This window comes from Parasteatoda tepidariorum, chromosome 1 (assembly GCF_982258835.1).
Source record: "Parasteatoda tepidariorum strain Cologne lab strain chromosome 1, Ptep-v5.0, whole genome shotgun sequence".
NCBI lineage: Eukaryota > Metazoa > Arthropoda > Arachnida > Araneae > Theridiidae > Parasteatoda > Parasteatoda tepidariorum.
Genome location: NC_141755.1, coordinates 135,787,449 through 135,798,835, shown reverse-complemented (window position 1 = coordinate 135,798,835; position 11,387 = coordinate 135,787,449). Strand labels below are relative to the sequence as shown.

The 11,387-nt window shown below is 29.3% G+C and overlaps 1 protein-coding gene across 2 annotated transcripts in view; it reads left to right on the top strand.

Moving 5' to 3' along the window:
* The first annotated feature begins 21 nt into the window (after positions 1-21).
* LOC147817042 (cell cycle checkpoint protein RAD17-like) overlaps positions 22-11,387 on the top strand; it is a 21,300-nt gene continuing 9,934 nt past the window's right edge. The window contains exons 1-2 of one of the 2 annotated variants that reach the window (XM_087154247.1): positions 22-257; positions 4,719-4,796. In XM_087154247.1, the coding sequence (XP_087010373.1) occupies positions 202-257; positions 4,719-4,796 (134 nt within the window). In that variant the 5' untranslated portion in view covers positions 22-201. The remainder of the gene's footprint in view (positions 258-4,718; positions 4,797-11,387) is intronic. The other variant, XM_087154244.1, reaches the window with a different exon arrangement.

The following is an 11,387-nucleotide window of genomic DNA, read 5'->3' as shown; positions in this document are numbered from 1 at the left end:
CAACATATTTTCACTCCAAAATCGGTTTGGGGCACAGTAAAATGAAGTTTTGAATTACACCAAAACAAACATTATGCTTGACCATAGAGGAAAAGCGATATTTTAAAGCTTCTTTCATTGTGATTCTAAGACTCCACTTTATTATGGTCTCTAGAGGGACTTCACTAAAGCGCAAACACAAAGATTTGTTTCAGGGCGGGAATGATAATTCTGAACATTACTCGACATGGCTCGAAGAATTTTCAGCGACTAATGTTGTAAGACTAAATATTGTACAACTCATCTGTTCCCTTTTCTCAGGAACGGGTTGACTATATTTGAGGGTGCCCCTTGATTATCGCCTGATTGATTTAGAATTAGATTCTAGCGTTATTTTTAAATGTTCAATGGTTCAGAGGTCCGTTAGTTCTACATTGGATAAGGTTAATCTTGCTTCTGTTCCTAAAAAAGACTGCAGTAAATAAGATAAATCTTAAGTTTCTGTATGGTTTGAATAACAATGGAAAAAAAGCAGTGATTGACTGGTGTATGAATGAAGGTTTAAATAGTAATAGATACAAGTGTCCTGTTTGTGGGAGATTTTTTTCCTTTTCTTTAAGTGCTTACTCCATTAATTTTTGTTTCGATTCAAAATGCACTTTATTGGGTTTATTAGTTTTGCTTATGTTGGGTTCATTGTAATTTTATAAAGTTTTGGACGATGCTTTGTTGAAATTTTCCAATGTTTTATTGAAATATTATGTTTTGGCCACATTCATGTTACCACGGACGGTGTTCCACGCTAAGAGGAATGGCGCCAGACATAAGTCACCAAGGGACACCCTCAAGTATATTTTTACCCTCTTATTAATTGTACTCTGATTAAAATGTACTTGTACATTTAAGTACACAGATGTACTTGTGTACATTTTTATCAGTGTAAATCTGAAACTGCTCTCTATTCTTGATCTTAAGTATATCTTATAATATTTTAGATTTGTACTTGTGAAAAATAAGATCGCTTTTTTTTTTTTTTTTTTTTTATGTTTTGAAATTTTGATCCAAATAGAGTTAAATAAAATTTCCTTAGTGTATATATTGTTGAAATAGCAAATTTATTTGAGTATCAATAGTTGTTGTAACTACAGTGACAGTTTTTTTTCTTATATTTGTTTGTTTCTTACAGATTGACTTTTTACCAATCCTTTGTTCGATTAATTATTTTTCTAAGTACAATACAGAGACTCTTATCTGGAAATCAAAAAACCGGAACGAAATTTGATAAATTTTCCCCACTATATAAAAAATAATTTTTTTTCCTCATAAGATTTTTCTGTCTTTTTTAAAAGGTGTTTACTTTATCATCATTTTAGAAATAAGCATTAGTTTCCTACACTGTCAAGAGATGTGAGAGTCTAGTACTAAATAACATCAATCATTCCCTTCTACATAGGTGTTTCTTTTCAATCATAGCTCTGTGAGAAAGGGTGACTTATTGAACATCTGTTTTCTTATCATCTGGCCCTTAAGCAAGGAGAGTCATTACTGCCAGCTTCTCACAGTAAGAATATGTCTGTCGATTACCTACTTTGTCCAGAAGAGTTAAAATAAATAATTTTATTTGTCTTCTTTGATTCTTGGAAATCTCTTAAAGTATGCTCTACAGGGACTGCAGAACTCCTATTATCTCTGTACCCCTTCTTTTTTTCCTGTTATTTCTTACTTTTTCTTATTTTTTTAAGAAATATCTGTCATTTCTGCTATTCCCCCTTTGAGCATAGTGACAGCCAAAGAAATGGGAATAATGACTCAAAAGGTCAAGTGTTAGAACTGCACCTGTTTTTCAATTCATTCATTGTGAATGGGGTGTGAGGGGGGGACAGAACATGGTAGAACATAAATTCTTTTTATTATGTCAGCTTGTGTCTGCTTGCTAATTTAACTGGAAACTGCTAGTTTAACTGGAGTAGAGGAGAAATAAAATTGCTCATCTTAATGAGGAATAAAATTGTGATACACATGTTTTTCCTTCTGATTTCAATTAATGTTTTATCAAAATGTTGAAACCCAAGTTAAACTCTTCTAGATAGTAATTGTTTGCCAGAATCACAGCGATATTGTCACAGAACATTACAGACTTTATTGTAGAAAGATTTTTCCTTTTGGAAGTAAAAAATTTTAAATTTCTTTTCCTGCAGAAATTTTCGAAAGATTTTTTCCCCCATCCAGAATTATATTCAAATGATGTCTTTATAGCTCATAGGAGGAAGGAAAAGAAATGCTCGCGATTTTTCCCTTCTCATTTGAGAATAATAAAGAATAAAAAAGTAAAAAATTTTGTTTTCCTTTTCTCCAGAAATTTTCGAAAGAATTTATTTTTCATCCAGAATTATACTCCAATGTTGTCTCTCTCAGGCATAGGAGGGAAAAGAAAAGCTCTGAGTTTTCCATTTTCATTTTTTAATAATGAAGTAAAAAATGGAGTGGATGGTTTTGAGTCCTGACGCAGATAATGGCGAAGTAGAAGAAAACAATGTGGAAGAGAGAGTTCACCCCCCCCCTTTTTTTTTCATTTTACCTTTGTTCATTTTAAATTAAGCCTGTATGTATTTTCATTTCATTATTTTTTTTCCTTTTTATGTTATTAATCTTATGTGTATTACTTTATCATTTTTTCTTCTTTTTAAAATTATTTCTAAGTAATAATTTTTTTGTTTTAGTTGGGTTTGACAATAAAAAAACTGCATTTTGTAGCGATTTAGAAAACCGGAAAAATCAGTTGTTCGGAATAGCGATGGTGCCGATCGTTCCGGATAATAGGTTTTCTGCTGTAGTAAAATTTGCTTGATTTTTTTTCTTCTTTTACCTACAGTGGTGGCCAAAAGTGTGGACACTTTTTGAAAGTTTCATGTTTTTCAACTTTGTCTGCTTGTAGAATATATTAATTTTCACTTAAATACAAACGTTTATATATCAAATTGAAGGTAATTTAAAGAAGAATTTAATAATAAATACAGTATTACAATATCTGTATTACAAAAAGGTTATGCAACAAATAGTCAGATCTATCTTGGCTTTGCATTTTTTTAAAGTGATATTTACACAATCAATACTTAGTAGGATAACCCTTATTTTTTAAGACAGCTTCACAGTATCTTTTCATCGAGTGAACGAGTGTTTGGAGTTCATCTTTCGTAATCAGATGGTGCCAAGAATCAATTAAAGCTTCAATAAGTTGTCTTTTATTGGATGGACGTTTTTTTCGTACAAGAATTTTCAAACATCGCCACAAATTTTCAATGGGATTGAGATCAGGGCTGTTTCCTGGCCATGGTAATATATCTATGCCTTTATTTCGAAACCATGCTTTGCATACTTTTGCTGTGTGGCATGGAGCTGAATCCTGCTGAAAAATAAATGGTGCGTTGTTGGAGAAGAGATCCCTGATTGAAGGTATCAATTTTGGTTTCAGGGCAGTTTCGATGTATTTTTTGGCACTCAGGATGCCATCAATCACTCGAATTCGGCCCACACCTTCTGCAGACATACATGCCAAAATCATGCGTCTGTTGGATTTTTTGTAGTTGCTTCAATGCAATCAGGATGAAGAGCTTTGCCTGCTCTACGTCTCACGTATTTTCTACCATCACTTCCAAAGAGTGATATTTTACTCTCATCATTCCAGATTACTTGCTTCCATTAATTTTCTAACCATTTAATGTGTTCTTTTGCCGACTTAACTCGTTTTTCGCGTTGCTTTTGATTTAAATATGGTTTTTTCCTTGGAATTCTAGCTTGTAGTCCAAATCCTGATAACCTTCTTCTTATTGTTTTTGAACTTACTGCAATACCAGCTGCATTCATTTCACATCTAATATCATCTGATGACATTTTTCTATCTTGAAGGCATAGCCATTTAATTTTTTTATCGGTAGTAGCACTTGTGCATTTTTCTCGGCCTGATTTGGCATCCTAAATGCCAAAAAATTCATCGAAACTGTCCTGAAACCAAAATTGATACCTTCCATCAGGGATCTCTTCCCCAACAACGCACCATTTATTTTTCAGCAGGATTGAGCTCCATGCCACACAGCAAAAGCATGCAAAGCATGCTTTCAAAATAGAGGCATAGATATGTTACCATGGCCAGGAAACAGCCCTGGTCTCAATCCAATTGAAAATTTGTGGCGACGTTTGAAAATTCTTGTACGAAAAAAGCGTCCATTCAGTAAAAGACAACTAAGTGAAGCTATAATTGATTCTTTGCACCATGTGATTACGAAAGATGAACTCCAAACACTCGTTCACTCGATGAAAAGACGCTGTGAAGCTGTCTTAAAAAAATAAGGGTTATACTACTAAGTATTGATTGCGTAAGTATCACTTTAAAAAAATACAAATCTAAGATAGATCTTACTATTAATTGCATAACTTTTTTTGTAATACAGATATTGTAATATTGTATTTATTATTAAGTTCTACATTAAATTACCTTCAATTTGATGTATAAACGTTTATATTTAAGTGAAAATTAATATATTCTACAAGCTCACAAAGTTGAAAAACATGAAACTTTCAAAAAGTGTCCACACTTTTGGCCACCACTGTAGATATAATAAAATTTCAATAAAGAAGTTTAATAAAAAATTTCTTTTACTTAAAAAGATTTTCTCAAAATTAATGTTTCATATTTTATTTAATATGTTTTTGTAAAAAATAATAAACTATTTTCTTTTCAGGAAGAGCTTGCAATTCATTAAAAAAAAGTTTCTGAAATACAAGTCTGGATTCAGACTGCAACTAATAAACAGAATAAAGTAAGTTTTTGCTTTCTTGTTTTATTTTGAAAAGGCAGTTCCTCTCATTTAAATACAAATGCAGTAAAGCGAATTTTAAGTATTTATATTTTTAATTAAATTAATGAAGGGAAAAAGTGGGGCAAGACCTGGTAGTTCGATTGTGTTGGAAATTTGTTGTTTTCTAATGAACAAACTCTGATTTACACTTAACTGGTCAAGAAGAAAGATGATGTATATGTAATTGCTCGTTCCCTTCCTGTCCTGAAAGATGCATTTCTTGCCCTTGAGGTGACTGCAAGATAAATGGGCTTAGTTATAAATGTAGAGGGGAAAAAATATATGTTATTCTCAAGAAACAGAGTCCCATTCTCCTATCTTGTAATAGATTCTTATGGATTTGAAACAGTAAGGAGTTTTATTTACTTAGGATCAATTATTACTATTGACAGCAGAATGACTCCTGAAATAAAAAACCGACTCTATTTGGCAAATAAGTCTGAGAAGATTTATTAAATTTAGGTTTCTTTCTAGAAAAGCAAAGTTCTTAATCTGCAAAACTCTTGTCAGATCAGTCTTGACATACGCTTCTGAAGCTTGGACAATGACAAAACTGGAGGAAAAGTATTCTCAATATTTGAGAGAAAGATTTTGCGGAGTATACTTGGTGTTGTAAATGAAAACAATTACTGGAGAATGAGATATAACTTTGAACTATACAAGATTTATAAACAACCCTATACAGTATAGGACCTCAAATCCGGCATTCATCGGACCGATGAAATTCCATATTTCGGAAATTCCTCGGAATTCCAGTTTCAAGCTAAAAACTAATAACAATAAAAAAAACAAGCTAACAACTAAATACGATTTTAAGAAAAACAAATTACCAGTTAATAACTAATAAGAAAACAAAAGAGTATAATTTACATCAAATAAAAAAAGCAGCAAAAGAGATAGTTCATCTTGTACCCCAAGTGGTTCTTTTAATGTCAAAAGGGTGTGGCTAATTTATGGTCAAATTGGAGAGGGAAATGTGGGGACAAACCAGTAGCACTTGCACAGCTGTCAAGATTGATTGATCAGTTCTTTCCAACTTCCATTTCTTTATTTTGTTCATTGGAAATGCAGGTGTTTTTACTTTTCCCTTTCACTTTATTTTAAACTGCTTTAGAAACAGATGTTTCCTTTGACACTGATTTATTTTTTTCATGCTTTTTTTTATTTTTAAAAGATAAAATAAAGTTACTTGCTTCAACAGAATAAAATTCCAAATAAAAAGAGAATATAACTGATTTTTTTTCCTCTTATCAATAAAAATTTCTTAAAACAAAAAAATGGAATGGATCGTATTAAGTGCTGCCAGATTAGGGGTCCCATACTGTATTATTAAATACATAAAATAAATTGGATGGCCCACATGATTCGAATGAGTGATGGCAAAAACAAAAACAAAAAAGATGCTGCTTTTTAAGCCAACTGGAGCAAGAAAGCGAGGAAAGCTACGGTTGAGATAGGCTGACTCGGTGGAGTCTGATTTTCTTGCAATTAATAAAAAGAATTGGAGATCAAAGATAAATCGGAAGTCCTCATGGAGAAATCTTCAGAGGAAGGCATTGGCCCACATTGAGCTGTCTGGCCAACTATGATAATGATGAGTAACGAAGGAAGACCTACAATTTCGTTATGTTGTTGATTAATTCAAGTTGTATGTGTAAATAAGTTAGAAGTTTGTTTTATTTTGAATTTTATTAGAAAATGTTAAAAAAATTCCAGTTATTCAAATATATTTTCTGGTTTATCATTCTCCAAATTGTTTTTAATTTTGAAATGTACTGAGCTATGCACAGTAAATTATAAATAAACACCTCGCAAAGGCATAAAGTAAGCAATTGCTTTTAAATCTGTTGCTACAAGGAAAAAAAAATAGAAATTCAAACTTCTTTTATCATTTGAGGAAATTTTGAGGGTTGGCAGAATTTTTTCTGGCTTTCTGCGACAAACCTAACTAGAACCAATATCTTTCTGCAAGATATTTTCATCGTTATAAATATATGTGTAATGAATTTATAATAATCGATGCTCTTCATGGTTATAAAAAGGCATACATGCATAGAATAAAACTGTGTATTTTTTTTTCTTCTTAATTTCATAATATAAGTTTACATTTGTTTAAGTTTAAATTTGTATAATCTTATAATAAAGAAAAATTATAAATGTATAGATCTGCAAACAAAAATGCTTACTAGAGCATAAATAAAGATTACCCAGAACCTGTAAAAAGATAGAATAAAAATAGCTAAGAATGGAGAAAAAGATTAAATTTAGATTTAGTTATCAGATTAGTATCAGTTTAAAAAAAATTTAAAGTATCAGTTTAAAACAGTATGATTTAACGTTTTATTACAGTAGTTACATCAGGTACGGAAACAAATCAGGTGAAAAAATTAATATTAAAGTTGAGTAATACATAATATAAAATATTTTTTTGATCATTTAAAGCATGGTAAACAATTGGCTTCTGTATTCACTTTGTTAATTACTTTGGAAGTGACAAAATTTTTCATAATCTTATTACTGTGAAAATTTGTAAAATGTACAGCGTAATTGGGTCCATACATATCAATTAAGCCTGCTTTTATAAACTTTTGATTATTTTTGTATCCAGCTGGTGGTCTATTTATTTGAATAAATGTTCTCTTGTCATTTGTTCCAACATCTTCTTCATTTCCTTCTTTAGATCTTAATCTCTGTTTATTTACACGGTCAATAATTGAGCCCCATGTTTTACAAACAGCTTCTGAAATTTGTATGTTAAGTGAAGAAGCAAAGAAATAAATAAAAGTAGGTATCCTACTGTTTAATTCTTGGAATGCGGTTTTGAATAGTAAATTTTGAGAACAAATATTGTCATCACATAAGTAGCAATGTAATTTGGAATACATCCATTAATTAAATATAGAAAATTCAAACCAAAGAGTTTCCCTCATAACTGTATCTTTTGAAACAAAAGGAATTTCATCCAATATAGAGTTAAAATTGCTTTATCATTAGGAAATTGCTGTATCATCTGTTGCTACTAGAAAAAAAAATAGAAATTCAAACTTCTCTTAGTCTTGGCAATTTCTGGGCAGAGGCCAGCGAGAAACTAAAAAAAACATCACAGAAAGGACTAACTTGAAAGGTATAACTCGTAGCCATTCCTGGACAAATATCTACATGTTTTTTTTAAATTGCAAGTTTAAAATCTATTTGGCACCTTATTTATTATAGTTAGCGCGACAGATCACAATATGGATATATACCCCCATTTGAGTTAAAATAGCTTCCTCAAAAAGGAAAAAGAAGAATCTGCCCTGACTAAGGATTTCATAATTAATGTTATGAAAGTGATTGAATTATCTTCTTAGCTTAATCAAAAGCTTTCTTCTTTTAATATTCACTTTATTTTTTGCATCAGAAATGATGATAAATCAGATAAACTAGGAAATGTAGGTCCTCTCAATTGGTTGTTGTTCAGGAAAAAAGTTACATGTTATCTATTTAGTTTTTGTGAGGAGCGGTTCTGGTAATAGTATGATAATAATGACAAAGGTAAAGAGCACTTATGATGCTACAGAAACAGATACTTGAATATATGAGCGAATTTTGTTTAATGTAAAAAAAAGTTTTATTAAATGTTACTTAGAAATGATACATGTTAAAAGGATTATTTTTTAAAATTTCAATGTGTGATTTTTTCAAAAATAAATATTCTAACCATTTAAATTATGATTTGAGTAGTAATCAGGCTGATTCTAATTGGCGTTTACTGATTTTTGTATTGTAACACATTGTTGAAAAATTAATGTACATTTTTGTTTAATATAGGAGTGTTTCCTTATTTTGAGTGGCCCACCAGGTGTAGGAAATACTGCAACGGTCAAAGCTTTATGTAAATCTCTTGATATTGAGTTATTCACTTGGTCAAATAAGCATAAAGAAAATGCCAAAAACACATATGATGGTAATTTTTTTTCCTTTCTTGAATTTTATTTAAAAAAAATATTTATTATGCGTAAAATTGTTAAAATATAAGGTATACAATTTTTCCTGTGATACTTATGTTTGACTTGCCTTCTTTATTTTAAAAAGCCACTGTCAAAATACATTTTAAAATAAAAATAAATAAATGAAAAGATGAATGATGAAAATCATGATTACAAGGTAAAAAAGAAATCAGATTTGATTGAAATCAATTTTGTACTTATTTATTTTAAATTTACCAATTTAAGATGCAGTACAATTTATAAATATTTTTCAACAACAATATGAACCAAAACTTTTGAATAATTTGGTTAATATTATCATACAATTATTAAAAACAAATCCAGCAAATTATAATTTTTATTCAAGCTCAACAACCTCATGAAGTGTTATAACATTAAGGCTATTTTTGAATTCGTTAGATATTTAAAATGGTAAGCAAGTTGCAGACATTGATATAAGAGTATAATAACTATTTCTAATTTGAAGAAATGAAACTTGTAGAATGGACAATTAAAATCTAATTTTTAAAAAAATATTAATCCATTCTAAATCCCTCATAACTTCCAGAAAGCATTTTATAACTTTTCTAAGAGTGCTAATCATTAAGTTATTTTTAAACAAAAAACACTCACTTTCTGAAATAGGGAGTCCATGATTTTTCAGAAACTGACGTCATCTGTTCCTGTCTGCCATTCATTTACAATCGTTATGTTGAAAAAGCCATCATGTCTTGTCTTCGTTTAAATTTTCATAATAAAATCCAACCATTTTAGATGGGAAATAACTGTGTGTGAACAAAGATATATAAAATAAATTGTCCCCTAATTTGGCATACTGAAAATGTGAGTTTAATCTAACGTATTTTTATAATATTGTTTAATTTCAATGGTACCCATTGAAACATTTCTTCATAGTTGGCGAGATTTTCGAGTTCTGAATGATTAAGAATTTTTAGTTCAATAAAAAGGTTTTTGTAATGAGTTATGGATGTCTAATATTACTGATTAAAATGATGCATTATAAATGCAAAATAAATTTGTGCTTTAATTTTTTTAGCCATCTTAACTTTAATTTTAAAGTATATTTCAATTTAATTTTGAAGATTTATTTTCATGTTAAGTTAAAAGAATGTTGAATCTATTTTTTTTTATATAGAATAGTTTTAGATTTAAAAAATGTAGAAAAGGTTAAGTTATTGATTTTATTTATTTATTCTAGCTTGAATTTAATGCAGGAAATTATCTTCAGTATAGCAGTAGACTTTGATAAAACTTGTGAGCCCGGTAAAAATTTTAATTCATTCTTTCAAAATATAAAGATAATAATAATAAATAAATGAATAAAATAAGTAAAAAGAAAAAAATACAAAACTAATATATTATAGTATAATTTATTAATTTTATTTTAATTGCATTAATCCAGAAGAGTATTCAAATCAAACATGTGTATTTATTTAGTTCCACATTACAAAAACAGGAATTAAATTTTATAAATACATATAAAAATAATTTTTCGCAGAATTAAAAATGCTCAAAAAAGATATCAAGATTACTGTCTCTATAATCATTTAATAAATAATTAAAAAATGTGCATTAGAATTTCTTTTCATTTTGCATAAGTTATTTTTAATTCTTTAGCTTTAGTGAAACAAAAATGTCTAGTTTTAAGCTATTCGCTGAAATTATGTTGCTAAATTAAATTAAAATTTAAGTATAAGCACATAGATTCTTGAAAGTGTTGATTCGTTTTTGGGGTTACTGGATGCTTAACCTGAGATTTTTTTTCACCTGTTTCAATAAACAGTTTTTCCTTAGAAATGTATAATGCATTAATTTTACAATTTTAGAATTCTTCTTTGTCAAGCAGATTTGCAGAAATTAGAAGAAAAAATAACAGTTACCATATTTTGAAAATACTATATAGCAGGAAAAAGAATTATAAATTTGAAAATAAAAATAATTTCTACGTGGAGAAATTCCTATTTACTCAAAGAATAATATTGAGAATATGTATGAGTCTTAATGTGTGTTTAAATATTTAACATATAGCGAAGAAGAAGAAGGAAAAAAGAACTGCATTATTAAATATTTACTTAAAGAAAATCCTTCAACTCCAGTTAAGGAAAAAAAAAGAGGCAAAATTAGATTACATTACCTGATTTTTTGAACATTAGCACAAAGATTGTAAACGATGATGGATAGAATTATTTTAATGTACTAGATTTATGAGAACACTGATTTGTTTTTATGCTATGCCGAATAATAAAATCATTCACCTTATATCTAAATGTGTACTACTTCTATCCAAATTGTGACTGATTTTAATTAAGCTATAGGGCTGCAATGGAGCATTATTTTATTTTTTAAAAAAACTTAAATAAAATAATATTAGTGCTCTGCCCAGGACAAATTTGCTACCGTTTAGCTGTACCTTCACAAATTCAACTTAAGGAAAAACAGTAATTTCACAAAATATTTTTTAAAAAACAAGTTCCAAGATTCTCTACCCTCGTCTTCATAAAATTTTGTTGTTATATTCCCGTAAAAACGATAAACCCTGAGTTAGTTATGCATTTCGATTTGA